Consider the following 18,625-nt stretch of genomic DNA (forward strand, 5'->3'; position numbering starts at 1 on the left):
CTTCCCGGGGATACGCCCCCTCAAACAAAGGGTTCCTGAATAAGAAGGATGGCGGCCTTCGTTCTTAAGTTAAGAAGAGCAGATGGAACTATTAGATTTGCTAGCGTTCCGGGAGAATCAATAAGGTCATTTAGTAAGTTCATAACCATTTCTGTAAAGCAAGGGGCAAAGCTTCTACGACAGCTTCCCCCTCATTGCCATCGTCGGCCTTCCCCAGCTCCCCTCCTTCGTCGCTTCTGGCTAAGCATCTTTCGGCGGAGGAAAGGAGGCGACTAGTCGCTTCTGGCGAAGCAGCGAGTTCATGAGCAAGTGAATGAACGAGCAGCGAGTGAAGTGCAACAGTCGTAAGTAAGGCTCGCCATGTTCCTAAAAGGAGTGACCATCTTTTCTTCCCTTCTACTGACACTGAGCGAGCAGCAAGCATAGGCAATAGTTTCCGTAGGGGTGGGGCGCAAGTGCAGCTTATTGCTACGAAGCTGAATCGAGGAGTTTCCTTTCTTGCTCCGGAGGAAGGATGACCGCATCAATTCTTTCTCTATGCGTTTTTTGATTCGATGTGAGTGCGATGCTATTGTTTATCCAATCAGCTTTCATGGTAATCCGTCACAAGCCGTAGTTCCCAATTTCTCAAGGGAGTGTGGTCTGTAAAATGCACACCGTCTATGGTGTTGCCTTCCATTTTGCATGTGCCATCTTTTCCGGTCAATCTCCTCTCTATTAGCTCCATCATTGAGCAATTCAAATGTACTGTTACATTTGATGAGGATTCTAGTTTATTTAAGGAGAAGGGCACTGGGAAGAGGATTGGGTCTGGAATCAGGCGTAAGGGGTTGTGGTTGATCAAGTGGATGTCGCATTGTCTGTGATTGCTAGAGGACCTGAAGCAGAGATCTTGCTACATCATTTTCGTTTGGGCTATCCATTGATAATAAGAGTAGGATGTATGTATCCTTATTTGTTTAAGAAGGTGGACAAGAGCATACTTGTGTGTGATGCTTGCGCGTTTGGGAAGCATACAAGGTCTACATATCCTAGCATTGGCCTTTGAAGTGATGAACCCTTCTTATTGATACATTCTGATGTTTGGGGTCCATGTTCTGTCACTTCTGTGAGCGGGTTCAAGTGGTTTGTTACATTTATGGACTGTTGCACTCGTATGACTTGCTTGGATTTATTTGATGAAGCACAAGAGTGAGGTTGTGAGATGGTTTCAGGACTTCCATAAGCTGGTGGCTACTTAGTTTGAAGCGAAGATTCGGATTCTCCGGTCAGATAATGGGACTGAATATGTGAATAGAGAGGTTGATGCTTATATATCAGAACATGGGATTATTCATCAGACTACTTGTGTTGGAACTGGATGGAACCCCATCACAGAATGGAGTGGCGGAAAGGGAAAGGAAGAACCGACATCTGCAGGAGGTGGCACGGTCACTTATGTTTTAGATAAATGTGCCAAAGAATTTCTCGAGTGAGGCAGTGATGACAGCAGCGTACCTCATAAACCGTATGCCGTCTAGGATACTTGGTATGAAGTCTCCAGCCGAACTTCTCTTGGGCCAAAGGGAGTTCAAGGTGCCTGGCGTGGTGCTATCATCACATTGATCTACCCGCCCTTCTATTCCCTTCCCTAGCTTTCGTGTTTGAGTAGTAGCGCCAGATTTCGATTCGGATGCAAACTTAGCACAATGCCCGGTAAGCTAAACACTCGATTCTACATCTCCGGGAATGCAACGAACTTCTACTTCTAGATAGGTCTAATAGATAGACTGACTAATCACATATAGATAGACTAATCACCCGCGGCTCGGCACTCTTTCCTAGCTTGATTCAAGACTACCAACTTCACATACGATCTGGCTTCTCTTTCTACGAGAATATGCATTTGAGAAAAGAACACGAATCGTGAACACGTCACTGCATACCCAACCTTTCTAATTCCACTCTTGCTTGACTTGCTGCTCATTGTCTCACTAGGGAATTGGCTGACTTCCTTCCTCTTCATTTTGCTTTTCAGAAGATAGAGCTCCAACGAAGGCAAGAGGTTTGACTTTCAGAAAGCTAAAGAAGACGTGTGAGTTGGTTAAGTGGGAAGGAACTGAGCAAGGAGGTCCAAAAAGGAGAATGGAAGATGGTAGCACAGTGATATGCTGTGTCAACTGTGGTGAAAGAGAGCTTACCCTGAAATCAAGAAGGTGCTAGGATGGCGCTTAATGCGGTGGTGTTTGAAGAGGCTAATATCAATAGCATATGGACAGATGCTCAGTTCTCGAAGTTGATCTGTTACCAACCTACTACTATAACGGGAGTGCAGAACCCGACCAGGCAGAGAAGAAAAAACTATAGACGATATAGATTCGTAGCTCTCGTCGTCTCTTACTCGCTCTAGAAATAGGTGGTGATCAGGAACTTAAGCTCATAGAAACGGAATGTTACAGAGAAGGTAAGGCACTACCAGTTACTTCGCCTTGTGCTATAGAGTTCAAAGAGCCGGACGTAGGTAGCTCTATAAATACATCACCAGCGTAAGTTCTTTCTCTCAGGTTCTGTCTGCTCCGAGTGAAGGAGTTGGGAAGTCAAAAGATGCTCCGAAGGAAGATTCCCACCTTTGTTCAGCTATTGAGCTGAGCGCACTACACTAGGTCGAAGTCCGTTGCTTGTCATTTTCAAGGTGACTCGAGACATTGGTTCACACGTGGGTTCGAATCCCAAAAGCCAGATCGCTTACTAATCGCGAATATAGTTACTCGCTCGATTTCTAGGAATTAGAGTTGATCAAAAGGAGTTGCTTGTTTGTTACTCGCTTCCTCGGAACCAGAACTTAACCGGATGCTGGCGACCAGACCCCAATCGTTGAACTCGCTTTACCCACCGATAGGAACCTGATTAGTTGGTTTAATAGAATATTGATTTCTATTTCTTGTTGCATCACATCGTTCGCTTGCGGCTGAAGTGGAGATACGGCAGTAGATCCGGAAACCAAGCAAGGGATAACATTTCTTAACATCCACACCCATACCGCCTATCTAGGGGGCTTCATGGATAGATGCGGGCTTTCTTTGTGCATATGGTTTAATGATTCATACATACCTTCTCTTCTCTGATGAATATCCCTATTCTGGATCTATTGCCTTAGTTCATAGCATAGGTTTCGCTTGAGGTGGAGCGCTAAGCAAGAGAAAGCGTTATCGCTATACGAAAGGAAGGGGAAGATGCCTACTTAACCGTATATCTGCCTTTGTGGCTGAGCACAAGAAATGACACTCTACCTAGTAATAAGCATAACAATAGCAGCACGATTACCTTGACTTTCCTTCTTCCGGACTAGAGAGATAGTTTCGACTCTGGTCCCGGCACTTGTCCTATCATACCTTCTCTTGTGGCTTTAGACTGTGTATATACTTGACCTTGCCAAGCAGAAGCCCTATTGGAATCCGAGTCAGGGTCATTGTTGTTACAGTTTCCCCTTTTGGTAAAGGTTGGGTTGAAGGGATTGGGATTGGCTTATCGAGATGTGCGTGTATCTCATATCGTTCTAGTGACTCCGCTTTCCTGACCAGGGAACTGCTATCTCAAGGATAGTCAAGTCCCGGATTCGAAAGTCGACATGATACGCTTGATTGGTCTGGCATCGCCGGTTTCGCAGGATCACTTATGCTATTTCGAGAACAGAACCTGGCCCATGGGGAAGAAGTAGTAGCCAATGCCGAAACTACTTGCTTGCTTTTACTTTCATGCCAACAAGTGCTTTCCTGACTCGAGAACGAGTACATACGCTTTCTCCGATGCTTGCTCTTGTTACGAGCTTCTACCCGCCCAGAGCACTAATACGCTTTCTTTCCTCGAACAAGTACCTTTCCTTCTCTCGAGAATGCCAACTGCTTCCTTCCAACAATCCAATACGAATACGAATGATTCCCCGGAGTAGAGTAGAAATGAATTCATTCACATCTGCTAGAAACCAGAGCCTGAGCTATGAACCGATCTAAGAGCGGACAAGCAAGCCTATTCCTATTGTTTTGGGTGGCAGATTCCATATGTTATTTCTCATTGCGAATACAGATTCTTCTTGTACCGTAGTAGCTTTCCTGACTTGACTCGATAACAGCTTTCGCTTCCCCAATCCAAGAGATTCGTTTCCACACTTAAGATCCGCAGTTCGATTCGTGCCGGTGCCGGCAAGAGATCCTGTTCCTGTTGGGCAAGGGATTTGATAGCTATCAAGCCAGCCGCGTTAAAGCACTCGCATCTGTTTTCTTGCTGGGATGGACTAGTGCCGGAGCAAGCTTTCAGGGTTCCCAGGTGGATGGATCAAGACTGCTCTTCTCTGCGAGGAACGATCCTGTGCAATACTAGAGTGCTCCTGTGCAAATTCTAGGCCAAATGAGAAATATCTCGTAGACAACGGAAAGGAGAGGCCCTTCAACGAACGGACCTTTCTACTCAAGGCACAGCTCCTAAAACATATAGGATAAATCATACCAGTCCGGGCCGGGCCATGGTGAGAACCACGAACTATAGACTTTCAACCGGAGAATCTCCTCTGTTCTGCTCATGTCTTTTCATTGCTTAGCTTTTCCATTCATATCCTTCATCCAAAAGAAAAGGAATCTCCCTTTGTTAGAAGAAAGCGGGTTGTTGTTTTCGAGGATATGGTTATAGTTCTTTAGGAAGAAGACAGCTCACTTCCCATCATCATATTCGAATTCGAAGGATCCCGCACCTGTAGCCTTTACTTCTCAACTACTTCTCTGCTCTTCTTGGCTCTTTTAAGACTGCTCAATACTGCTGCTCTACACAGCTCTTATCTCCAAAACCGAGGAATTCTTTGCTATTCTTTTCCGATCTTTCCTCGATTGATCGACCAGGATTGGGAATTAGCGACTAGTTATTTGAGGAAAGTAGTCAACAAAAAGCACTTGACTTGGATATACCCACAACTCCAATCAAATAAATGAGATCACATCCCTTCCCACCCCGTCTTTCAACGAAGGAAGCTTTACCGATTCCAATACCGGATATGCAGATAGTGATCTACAGGGGCTACTACTACATTGACTTATCTTGCTAGGGACCTTTCGACTCAAGGAAATCCCAACACCCATTCTATACTCACTCTTTCAGGGAGAGCCCATAAACCGGATACGAACCTATATCTGTACCTTTACAAAAGATAGCCCTAAGCCGGGAAAGGAGGATTACGAATTCATGTATCCCCTAATTCGAATATCGAAAGCTCAAGGAAAGGTTTGCTTCTAGTGAAACTGAATGGTTAAGGAGGGCGGGCAAAGGAGGTATATGTAGAGGTAGCAAGTGTAAGGTAGGAAGCTCAAGCTCAAGGTGTTGAGGCAAGTGAAAGGGAATGTATAGGTAGCTGGTAGAGTCATGACAGTATTCTAGTAGGTAGGGATTTGTGTTGGTAAAGCTTAGCAGAGGTATCCATGATTGTAGGGATAGTCATTGGAAAGCCTGCTTCTTTCTAGTAATCTATATAGGACTAGTCATACTTCCTTATTGGAATCCCTATTTCTTGTTTGTTATTCTAGTTGGATTCCTCCCCCCATGAGCATGAGATCAGATCCATTTCCATTGCCTGTGTGTGAAGACTTGTGATAGTTCTTGGCATGCATGTGTTTGTATTGCTTTTGATTGTCCACTTGTGGTGTGGTACTGCGGATAAGCATCAGGAAAGGATGGGTTCTCGTAATATCTTCCCTTGTTTCTTAGGATTTGAGTTTGCTTGACGGGTTCATAGGTTGAGGTGGAAAGGCCTATTTGCTTGCCGGGAGATAGAAAGGAGGCTAGGGAAAGGGAATTCTCTCGAGCAAGGGATTGAGTGAGATATGCAGCAAGCAAAGAAAGATGGAACCCAGCAACCCGGAAACTACAGAAGCCTATCTAGCTTATACGATCACAGAAATGAGAGAAGGAGAACGAGAACATCCACGGAAGATAGTGATTCCAGATGGCGAGGGTTCTTTCCCTATCAATCTGCCCTGACCCATCAAGCTATTCAGCAGCAATCCAGCCAGACTACTTTAAAGGGTGCCACTAGACTCTGACAGAAACATAGCCCTATGACAAGGATACCCATCATTCCTATTCAAGGACTGGTCCAATTCTCTTCATTCACCATATTTAAGGGGATGCTTGGGGGCCCATGACATCCTTCCTAAACAGGAGCTATTGATCCAACACCTGAGCCATATTTATTGCGAGGAGCAATCCGGTTGCTAAAAGAGGAAGAGCTTCTAAGTTCGAGTCCTGATCCCGAGATCAATGGGTTTCCACTTATGCCCGGACCGGAAGTAGCATATATGAATTAAAGGGAGATCTAATCAACCGAGCTGGGTGAGGATTCTGAGATTATGTATTGGTCATTGGCTACAGGTGAATATAATTAGGTTCGCTGATCATCCAATATGACCCGCATCAGGTCGCGCATTAATTAAGTGGTGGGCTATACAAGTGGGAAAGTACGGGCAGTTGCATGTTTCCTTTGTTTCAAAACAATGTGAAAAAGGCGGGTGTGATGAAGTTGGGAGGAGGGGGCAAGGTATATAGAATGTGAACAATGGGTGGAAATCGGAGAATAGTGCCAGAACTGCCGTTGCACAAATATGAGAAATCAAGGGTTGTGGATGGTGGAAAGTATCGAGTTGTTCTAGTTCCTGGCCTTGGTGGTTGGCCCATGCCCGAGGGATACTATGGCGCATCTCTTTCTGCGGGAACTAAACAAGTTGCCAATAATAATAGATATCCCATAATACTTTAGGGCAAATCCGGGACGGGATATTCCTCGATTACAATCGTTAGCACTTGTCATGTCTGAGTCTCTGGCATATGTGGATATCAACGATGGTGTTGAGAAAATAAAAGCACTGTTTCACACTGATCAATATCAGCCTCTTAGCCGTGTCGTAAATGAAGGAACCTTTTGATTGAACAAGCAACCCGTCTGAACTCCCTTTTGAGAGTAATCTTGAAGACAGCAATGAGCCCAGTTCTGGCTATTCCTGATTACAACAAGTCTTTTGTGATATAAACTTATGCTGCCAAACTTGTATTGGTGCTTGCAACAGGGACACTGGCTTATCGCATCACCATAATAAGACAATTCTCATGAGTTTTCCCTTTATTAGATTGGTTTTTCAAGTGGAATCTCCCAATAGGGAGCTCATTCCCCTTCTAGTAGGTGTGTTTTCCAGTTAGTGCCCTCTTTTTATTTTCCCGGATGGACCTCATCATTTACAGATTGACAGATTGAATGAATATGGAACTTGCTTTCCAGAACAGTCAACTAATGGATCTTACTCCCCCTCAAGTTCAAGTTGGAGTATCTCTTTCTTATAGTATAGTTACGATTCGCATTCGTCTGTCCTCGCTATGACTAGAGGCCTAGAAACAGTATTGGCTGTCGCTTACTGCGTTTGGCTGCCTCCTTGTCTTTCAATCTCCCCATTGGTATCAGTATAATATAGATATTGCAATCAATCGATCTATATTTTACTCCCAATCGGATTATGAAGTATGCTTTCTCTAGATTGACGAATAGTGGAATGTACCTATGGTCTACCTAAAAATACAAGAAATCCAATGAAACCTGGGAACAAGACTCACTTTTTCAGCCGCTGCTACATTACTTGAATCGAGTCAAATCTTGTAAATGAAAGTATATGATACTGTCTGTTCGTTCTGTTAGCCGCCGAGATAGATGAAATATTATGATTGGAAGTGAGATTGGAAAGGGATACGTACTCGAAACCTGTTCATGCTAAACTACGAGATGCATGGCGTTTTCCCGCCTCTTTGTCACCGGTAATGCCTGTTGTTTTCTAAAAACATAGCTCAAAAGAGGGACATAGTTAGAAGGATTGCTGAAGAGAATTCCTGCTCTGGAATGGAATGAGAAGAAAGCTCGTATTTTCATGCTTGATGCTCCTCTTCGAGAGGGATCCACTGATTCTATAGATAATTGGGCACTTGGAGGGAGCTTTCTCTTGGCCAGTCTTTGGCCATTGGCAACGCTTACCTAACTTCTCGGTAGTACTATTCTCGACGAGTATTCCAACGCTACGCTATGTTGAGTTGATACCATCCTGGATTAGCCCCATCATAGGCTGTGTAAGGGATGCCATCCCTATTGACTGGAGGATTTGCATCAATTTCCTCAACATTTCGTGTCCCTGTTGCAATCGACTAGACCAGGACTCGCTTAACAACCACCCCGGAGCAGAAGTGGAGAATGCATTGTTCGCCCTAAAAGAATTATCGTCCAGTAAAGATAAACAGCTTGACCGAATCAACTGAAAGAAAATGGTAACTTAGCTCAGTTGATAGAGCGCCCCTCTTTTTAGGGGCTGCGTGTGGTGGAGTATTTTTTGTTAAAACCAATTGCACAAAAGTACCCCCATTTTAGAGCGGACGCGACAAGAGACCCTACCGATGATATTTCTAGGGGAGGTATTTAGGACACTCTCATGAGAGAGATGCTATTTTCCTTTCACTTTCAAACGTCCAATCGAGCCCAATGTAACCCAAGTGTCACAAAGACCACATGTATTCACCGCATTATCTATAAGGGGGGCGCGCCGATACAGACAGCTAGCTTAGTTTGGTCATAGGAACAATAGTAACGAACGTTCCTTCCGAACTAACCACGCGTGGGTCTTAAGGCGTGAATCGGTGACCTTCTGGTTGTGATTGAGATATTGACTTATTAAGAAGACGTTGTGCATCCGGCAGGAATCGAACCTACACTGTATGATTAACCCTTTTTTCCTTTCCTGGTTTGCAGGTTCCGTCATCATTCCACCATGGAAGCTCCCGGACCACCTTTTCAAGCCAGATAGCTAGCGATCACTCTGCAATGATCCCTGTTTTTCGTTCTATTGAAATCCTGCGTCGAGCCGATGTTTCATTGATCGATACCGGGCACATCCATCACATCAACTATGGAACTTTTCATACGCGTTTTCAAGTTGCATTTCGTGCTCTTTTTCGTCGCCAGCTAAATCAATCAATTTGACAAGATCGTGCATCAATCAGTGCCCGAGGGAGCAGAACACTGCAGGCCGCAATGAACATGCCCGCCGCATCTCGGATAATTGCTCCAGTTGCGCCAATTCCAGTATCCGGACAGAAAGCAGCATCCACGTTCACTTTTACTGTTCATAATATGGTAAATTCCGAGGTGAAGGATGCCTGCTCAGGTCATGATATTACTGATCCAAACTATGCTACACCAAATCTGAATCCTGACTAGTTAGCGAATCGTGTGCTCTGTGCGAATGTCTTTATTAGTCTATTTAAGCCCAAAGGATCTTCGAATACCGACTGGTCGTCCCAATCCAATCTCCCATCTGCTTATTCCAATAAAGCCTATTCCTAATGATATTTCTGTTCTTCCATCAAGAGGAGATAGTTATCGATAAAGCTAAACTAAACCTGTTGACATAGAATGCAATCGAAATAGAGACAAGTAGGCGAAAAAAAGACCGAAAACAATAATAAACTTCTACTCCCTAGGTGGTTATTTGCCGCATAAGACAGCGGTGGAAGCTGAAGGAAAGAGTGGGCTTTGAATCTAGGTATGCTTTCTAAGGATTGCGCTGCGCCTAGCCTACCTTTACGAACATACCTCTGTCTTTCAAACAAAGCCCTGTGTGTGGAACTACTTATATTTGTTTTCTAATTGCTTTTATCGGGCCATCGAGAAGTCAGTCAGCGGTTGGCTTGAGTCCTCAAGTTGGTCTGTAAGACTTAGCAGGTATTGCTTCCGAGCTTAACACAAGGCAGAACCGGGCTTCGAATAACAGAATACACAAGAAGAGGAATTCATCTTTGGATTCGATCGACACCGTGGCTCAACTGCCCGTGAACCAGGGGATGATGATCGCGGTAAAGGTACATATTCCTTTCCTTACAAAAACGAACCATTTATCCAATCTGCAGCTGTACGCTGAGAAGGAAGGGGCAGCAGACCCGACCGTTGCTCGTACTCGGTTTTCACGGAGGATTTCTCATATATTGGATTCACCATATTCAGTAGCTCTCCTTGGCTCTATAAACCATTGCTTTCTAACTTAACTACTTATTGCTCCAGGTGCCGTAACTTCTAGGCGAGATTTGGCTTATCCGTCCTACCACATTTGACTCTAGCGTATTGTTAGTTTTCTAACTTAGATTGCCACATCCATGAATCTTATATGGACTTGGTGCAGCCCCTTGTGCATGCCTGTTAGTTCTGTTCTATATGAATGGGTAATCAAGTCGGTATTATTATATCATTCATGCAATTTCGATTACTAGTGTATCCTTGATCAACAAACCAGAGATCTAAAATACTTCCTCAAGAAAGAGTGTTTACCAATTCTATATAGATTCGAAACTTGTGATAGAAGCCCACATACCCACTCTTCTATCCCACTTCAACCAGAATCCCGGTTAAAGTGGCCTCGTGATAGATCACTACACCATCCATGTTCTATTAGCCCATAACTAGGAATTCCACATTCTAAAGATGACCTCATTAGTGGTGAATACAGTAGTCATTCTTGTTATCAGAAAATTTGAGACCTATTACGTACTTCCCCCATTCTTTATTAGCTACTCGTGTGAATAATAAGTTAGTATATCTCATTCATCCTCATCTGAATCATCTTCAGACGAAGACTCATTCTCTGGATTTGCATTTAGTTGTAGTTCGGGTGGGAGTTTATCTAGCTCATCTAGAAAATGAAGCTTGATAAGATCAAATATAACTACTCTTTGCCCTTCACTAGTATCCGTCTGCTTGACGAAATCAATTAATCCGGCGTCTGTTGAATCAAAGTTCTCCGAGATTTCCCGGAGACATTCGTTTTTGACAGCATCCGCGTCTCCCACGTAGGCACATAATTGCTCATAGAGCGGTTTAGTGAATTCATCGTTTTTGAAACTCTCAAATTGCTCGTCAATTCTAAAATCTTTTATTGTTTCGGCATATTGCCGAATATGTTCCTGACACTCAGCCGTTCGGCTGAGGTCAATACTTAAATCGCTCCCACCCCCTTGGTTAACGCTATCACTATCACTATCAGATGATAGCATTAGATGAACGTGTGGGGCTTTGTACGTTTCCTCCCCCGAACGGGAAGGACTTTCCAGTTCCGTCCCTCCCATGGGAGCACAGCGCTCACGTCCATTCCAGGTTTCTTCCAAAATTGCCCTCAAAATATGATAAGCAGATTGCGAAAGTGATATAATCCATTCGATTAGAAGTTCCCTAGCTTGATCGGACGCGAAAAAAGAGGGATCAACTTGTAAAAAAACGGTTGCTACCACAACAGCCGCTAGAGTGAAAAGAAGCCTCCAAATGCAATAATAGTTTCCCCTTCCCCTTTTTGGGGAAGAGGTTGAGGAGGAGGCTCCTCTCACCATGGTCCCCCTAGGGAAAGTGGAATTGGTTTTTTTGATTCGGGATTTAGTTTCCACCGTCATCGCTTTCTGTTCAATGATCACTGTTTTCATGATCGAATGACAAAAAAAGTAAACTATTTCTATAGTATCCCTAGATGGGATGGGATAAGTGATTCTTTTATAGGATTCCCATGGGATCGTAGAATCACCTAAGGATGGTATAGGTATTTGTGATCGATCAGCTTCCAGTATGACCGAAGACTTTCTATCTGCATTCAGAATAACCACACAATCAGGTTGTTGGTTCAGCCCAAAATGGATCTTCTTCTTTCTTGAACGGAATTTTTTTTTATTTGCAAAAGAATTGGTCAAAAACGCCCCGATCTTCCATTGAGAATCATCGAAACAATGAGAATTCACATTTCTTAAATAGCTTCTTAAATAGCTCGCCATTTCTTCCATTATCTCCAAATAAAATAAATGATTGGTCTTTAAAAAGAAGGAACGGCCTTTTTGACGACTGGGAGATCCTATAAAATGAAGAGCGTTTCGTAAACAAATCAGTGTCTTGTCTGAATCGAGAATAGCAATTCCATTTCTTGAACCACGGATATAGACTTTGAAATGGTGATCAGCTACCCGACGGCCGAGATGTGCATTCGTACAAAGTAATTTAGTACATACTATCGAAAGGATTGTCATTTCCGGTTTTTGTTTTGTTTCCTGAGATACAGGTGGTAAGTAAGAAATTCGAATAGGTTATCTGCTGATCTTCTAACCACTCAGAGTCAGAGTCAACATCAAAGGTGGTGACATAACCAGTAGTTCGAAAGCAGAAAGAGGGAAGAACTCAGATAGAAAGAAAGGCGGGTGAAGTTGGCTCGCTCTCGTTCTTCTTACATCTTTCCCTTTTGTCTTTCGAATTGTATCTGTGGCTACTGCTGTTTTGCCAGTCTGTCTGTCCCCAATAATGAACTCTCGCTGACCGCGCCCTATGGGGATCATCGAATCGATAGCAATAAGCCCTGTTTGAAGGGGTTCATATACAGAACGCCTGGAAATTCTACCCGGAGCAGGAGATTCAATTAAGCGAGATTCCGAAGCTACAATTTAGCCTCTCCCATCAATAGGTTTAGCCAGAGCATTTATAACACGACCCAAGTAAGCCTCGCTCACGGGTATCTGAGCAATTCTTCCTGTTGCTTTTACAAAACTTCCCTCTTGATGCTAAACCATAGCTCTAACTGAGTCAAATTCCACAATTTCTAAGAACGATATGCTTTTTTTCATTTTCCACTGTGAAAGCTTCTCTCAATCCCTCCCTAGTCCTTTCTTTCCTGGGCACAGGCTTACCTGGTTGACCGCCCACATTCATTCATTGTTCGTTCTGAGGTGGATTCGAACCACAGCAAGCGCAGCAAGGATTTAGAGTCCAACGCGCTAAACTAAAGAGGATTTTCAGTCCTCTGCTCTACCAGCCAGAACCTAGAAGGACACTGAACACCCGATTTGACACAGCTAGACTGGAAACACTGCTTGTCAAGAGCACAGACCCCAGTATAGAATACTTTTGGAGTATGTTGGTAAGGTCCGGTCATCCGCTTCTGTGCTTGCACTTCTGCGTAACTAGGGGTGCAAGTCCAGTACAGCGTACTTTCATAATGGAATCAAAAGCGTCGTCCGGATATACATGAAAAATGTCTATATACGATATTTATGACACAGAATGTTGTTCTTTCAACATGATTCCTCAACAATTGAGTCATTGTAACTGACTCTCCGTTCTCTCCGTTCCACTTTGGTTTTCGAGTAATAATTACCATGATGAATTTATCTTACTGCTTGGTTCCGCATTGGATTTAGCCAACTTTTGTTTAGAAAGTGGTGTCACGACCGTGGGGATCAAATGGATGGTTCAGGAAAGTCTAGTGAAGCGGCACGGTCTAATCATATAGATGACCATAGTGGTATGGTTCCATAGAAAACTACTGGAGGCCATTACCGCCACCGAAATGGTTTCCATGCTCCGTTGGATGATTTTCCGATATCGCAGTATCAAGCTAGAACGGTTTCAATTTGTAGGACGGGAAAGAAAAAGGCGCAGCCTATACTATCCGAGTCGAATCAGTAAGATTTCATCAAGAAGATTTCTCACCGTGCTATTTCATTGTTTTGTTATCTAGCCGGGCCCATCATCAAACAAAGAAGCCAAGGACTGGTCAAAAGAGAGGAGGGACCACATTCTCGAATCCACTGACTTCATGCACGGGGACTCGCCCACTACGAACACAGGCCTGACAACAGTTGGTTTGTGGATAGGTAGAATGCACACATCCTGCCAGAACCAGATATAGGACGGCGACGTTCTCCCACTGCTTCAGAACAGGAAAGGGGCGCTCCGCTCCTATTCCTATCACCCTAGCTATCTTCCAGCATTGGATTATCTTTGCCTTCAGCTTGGAATGACTAGAATGGCTACGGCTAACTCTATTTATCTGGAATGGCTGAGTCAAACTCTCTATTGATTTGGGATTGCTATGCTTGTGAAAGTAAGCTTTCTCGTCTTGCTTGACAACGGATTGACTATCGCCAGATCCAAGCGGTAGTATCACAGGGCCCTTAGCTATTGTTCTTGATGAGAAATGGCAGGTCTCCTGCTGAAACCCATTCTCTTCGCTCTGTTCTGCTCTTGTCTGAACTTTCCACTAATCTGGCAAAGGGCAGAGTAACCACTTCTCTTACTGATACTGAATCTAGTGAAAGTCTAGTTGGAATGTCTGGGTGTGTCGAATTGAGATAGAGTTGGATGGCTAGTTAAGCGGGGAAGCTATTCGCTGTAAGACCGAAGATGCTAGGGCACACCCTTTCTTTAAACCACCCGGAGATCATCCATCTATGTCTTATTCTGAGATCATCTATGTCTTATTAATCGGCAGTATGTGAAAGTAAGGTCTCCTATTGATACCACGAAGTCAGGATAGGCGCAAAGTCTTGCCTCAAGATCAAGTCTAGTGGTTCCGCAAGGGTAGCAAGTATGAAGCATTTCTACGGCTTAGTCAAAGAAGTAGGTTTGTTTTGGAAGGATAGATGCAATGCGTGTTCCCTCTAGATATTGTTTAGTGTCAACCTTGTGCCTAACTAATAAAGTCGAAACAAAAGCAAAAAAGATTGGTCACAATAGCTCCTTTTAAGGTTCTCAACTAATAATAGATACGCGGATGATTCCACTCTCTATCCTATGCCTTTCCTTTTTTTCCTTCTCCATTGATTTAGGTTACTGCGCAGGAGCTTCATCCAGTATATCTATGGCAAAAGGGTCGGGCAACATCAACGGAGAGAGAGGAAGCCGCTTGAGAGTTGAGGAGCTGGTTAATGCCTTCCATAAGATGGGTAAATGATGAGACTACCTGTAATCCATGGCTAATACCACCATTCATTGTCTATCCCTAGCCTTGGTGCCAACCCACAACGAGAAATCATTCATTAGGAGCAGGATACCTATACTTACCCATCTTTCAGGACCTTATATTTGTTTATTTCGTTCATTAATTCGTTAAAAGAGCCAACCTAAATTAGGTGAAACCAAGGCGAATTTCGGTATCTTTCTTTTCCGGCTCTGCTGCTCCGTTCAGTTCTGTTCCACGAGCTGATGGAAAAACAAGAGGAAAATGCACTATCATTGTTATGCTCCCGGGGACCAATAAATTAGCGAGTTGATGACTTCCTTGATTTAAGCAGGCTATTATCATAGATATGCTTTCCTTTGATTCTCTCAGTATCTATTGCTGCCCATATTTTAGCATGCTACTAACATTCACCTAGCTTATCTTATCTCAATATCATCCCTACTTTATGCTGACTGCTTCGATCAGGCATGAGGTTATTCTAGTATTGGAAATGGTAATGTTTTATGCCAACCTCTTTGTTTGACGCCTACTTGATTGAAATACCTTCTCTTTCTCCCCAGTAATAACAGTATCAATGTACCTTTCCCTTTGATTTTATTAAGTGAGTTCTTGGTAATAGTGTAGGATTGAATTTCATCAGCTTCTTTCTTCATCTAAGCTTTTGTGAATCACTGTTTTGCGGAATATTCCATTTCTTTTATGGTTTTGCTTCATGAAACTCTGAGAAAGAATTGGATAAACAATCTAGCTGGTACTTAGGAATAGTAGCTGGCTCTGATCTTATCAACACAACTTCATGTAGAATTTCATCTCTGTCTGTGTATAAGGTAGAATTCAACCATATCATCACATCGTAGTAGATCCCTCTTCAGTTCATGGTCACAATAGGCAGTAGGTAGTATGGATATCCCAGATAAGAAGTCAATACCATCCTTGTGCCATTCATCAGCTTATCAATAACTATTGACTTCTCCATTGATTAAGGTTCCTCCATGCGTTCTATTTCCTTCAGCTATGATTTCGGTTATCCAGCATCTACCTAATAAAACAATGAACTGGTTTCACGGCCTACTTATCTTAAGGTTATCTGTCGGTTTCACCGCAGGATTTCATTAAAGCGCTTGCTTCGCATGCTTGGCTGCTCAATACCCAGCTGTGATCTCCTAGGTCTGGCTTAAGCTCCCATTCCTCAATGATGCTTCTTCCCATCATTGCATTGCATTCAGCCTTTTAGCTCTTTCCTGCTTAATACGATGCCAAGTAGAGTCGGCAAAGAAGCTAGGTATGCCTTTGTAGAGTGAAAGCAATCCTTATGCTTTGTTTTATTCTATTGTTTGAGAGCCTTAAGCCTTTATTTATCAGTCAATAGCAAGCCTGAGCCTTAACCTATGATTTATGGGCCACCAGTAGGCCGTTCAAGCATATTGAGTGGTGTAGCTATGAGCGCGAAGCAACACAAAGCCTGTTATTGAGTAGCTAACAGAACGCAGTAACCGGAATCAAAGATATAGCTTTGTAGAGTGAAAGGAAAGATTAAGCCAATCCTGCGGTGAAAGCAGAAGAAGAACCCAATACTGCAGAATTTCTCCATTTTGCTAGGTTTCGCCCATGGCGAGATAGAAGTTCTCAGAAAATGGAGGCTGAAAAATCGCTAATTTAGAGGGAAATCTAAAATTGACTACTTTTGCCACTAGGCGGGATAGAACTGATCGGAAAATGGAGCCGCAAAAACCGCTTTTTAGAAGGCAAATGCAAAATCATGACTTTTGCCACTAGGCGAGATAGAACTTGACTTTTGCCTTAGTAAGCAGTCGAAAAACGGACCAAAAACAAGAAAAAAGTTATGCCACCATAGGCCAAAAGTACATAAAATCGAATTATGCTTTGAAAATGCCTATTTTCGGCATCCCAGTTCTGCACTTTTTGATCTCCCCTAGTGGCAAAGTAGTACTTTTTCTAAATTTCCTCTTCTTCATTCAGTCAACCAAAAGGATCGGGTCTCTTTTCAATAGACAGCTAGCTTGGTTATTGATCCTAAACTTACTTCGGAATAGGTAGGTTCGAGAGCTTCTATTTCCATTTCTCCAAATTGGAGGAAGTTAGCCGCTTGTGTCTTGACTCGACATTAGTACTTGCTTGAACCGTGGCCTCGTTACTATGTGGTGGATCCCTATGAACTCTAGGATTTTCTTATTTACCTTCTTTCCCCTGTTTTCGTTTTAGGTTGGCGTGAACCTGAGAGTCCAACAAAAGATAAGGGTGCCGTAAGATCAATAGGCGGGAGTGCTCTGTTCAGTTCAAGATTTCTCTCAAGCCTAAACCTTCAAAGCTAACTAGTAGGCTTTGGATCCATGGCTCTGACCTGGTGGAAGGTACTCTCCAGTAGCAAAAGTGAGTTCTACGAAAAACAGTGATTCTGCTTTCCTCCGCAATTTGGCCCATAGTAAGAAAAGGTAAGGTTGCGTAAGATATGGGAACTCGTAACCGACTATCGAACACAACTGAGAGTTCACTACTGGTCAAGTACACCAATTCCGCTCATGTTAAACTCACTGGATAAAAACTATAGTAAAATGGTAAGATGAATCAGTCAAAGGCAATTCAATATCCAAATCATCATAATAAGAATAGGGCCTCGATCAGAGCATATACTACCAGATAGAGAGCGAGGCAGATGGCTTAGCCTTACTGCCGACAGACACTCCACTCCAATTCGATCTTTTCCATCGATTGCGGTTCAAGGACCTCTTCGCCTAAGCTTGACTTGAAATACCAGGTCTTTGTCCCTAATCAATGCATCCAGTAGGTCGGTATTCTCTATACCATAACTCCTCTTTTCCCTACTGAGATAGATTGGTGAATGAGGAAGGAAAAGCCTAAGCTATCCAAGCAAGATAGCGAAATAGGAAAGCTGTTCATTTCATATTCTCGATATGAGTATCAAGAGAGGTGTTTTGTGTCAAATCCAGATTTCTAAAGTGTTCGGTCTGACCTACTTGTACAATTTGATCCAATTCTGACATCTTATTCCTACGATGAAACCGAGAATATAGCTAATACTGGAGAACGCATTGATTGAAGCTTGACGGTTAACAGGGTTGGGTTTCGGAGGTGGGTACTTCGCGATCGGTGCCGCAGCCCTTGCGGTCGATAGCTACTTTAGAACAAAGGTTTCGCTTCCCTTGGCCCTCAGTTGGAACTAAGGTAGTGCAGAAGGTAGTCATGAAGTCGAACTAACTGATATTGGCACCACGCGAGGCACCTTCCTTTGATCTTGAGCTGATTTGTCTCCACGAACATATTGAAAAGCTTAGCAAAGAGACTCGTCGGTACCTTATTTCTTCTTAAGCTGTTCAACTATATCCTCCGAAGTGAAGTGAGTGGGGCAGCGGGCCGTTCATGGGTTGATCAAGAATTTCCCTCTCACGCGGAGGTCAATCGATTATTGTAAAGAGATGGAAGCTACTGCTTCTTTCCTTTCTTATTCTTACTTGTAAACCAGACCGCGTCATACCTTTTTTCTACTAGATGGAGATAATACCAACCTATCCGGAAAGTTGGTCCATTTGTCTCATTAGACTTTGACGCCTCAAACAAAAGGCATAGTGAGCGGAAGGCCTGTGGGCTACGATCCCCCGAGTGAGTCAGAAGGTTTTAGCTATGCTCTATCTCCTGATGAAACAGAAAGATATGATCCATAGGTTAAAGATAACGGTGCCGATGCTGCCCCTGGTTTATCAGTTGCAGGTGAATCCTGTGAAACCGAGGACACTTGGAAATGCAAAATGAGCTTAGCGCCAGCACCGGTTCCTCGATCT

General features: G+C 43.5%; 1 protein-coding gene across 1 annotated transcript; it reads right to left on the reverse strand.

Annotated features, from left to right (window-relative positions):
* Positions 1–9,287: 9,287 nt before the first annotated feature.
* On the reverse strand, positions 9,288–13,085 carry LOC127307000 (uncharacterized). Its single transcript, XM_051337697.2, has one exon. It carries the CDS (start codon positions 12,100–12,102, stop codon positions 10,639–10,641), a length of 1,464 nt encoding a protein of 487 aa, XP_051193657.1. The 5' UTR covers positions 12,103–13,085; the 3' UTR covers positions 9,288–10,638.
* Between the last annotated feature and the right edge of the window lie 5,540 nt (positions 13,086–18,625).

Source organism: Lolium perenne, chromosome 6 (assembly GCF_019359855.2).
Source record: "Lolium perenne isolate Kyuss_39 chromosome 6, Kyuss_2.0, whole genome shotgun sequence".
NCBI classification, from domain to species: Eukaryota; Viridiplantae; Streptophyta; class Magnoliopsida; order Poales; family Poaceae; genus Lolium; species Lolium perenne.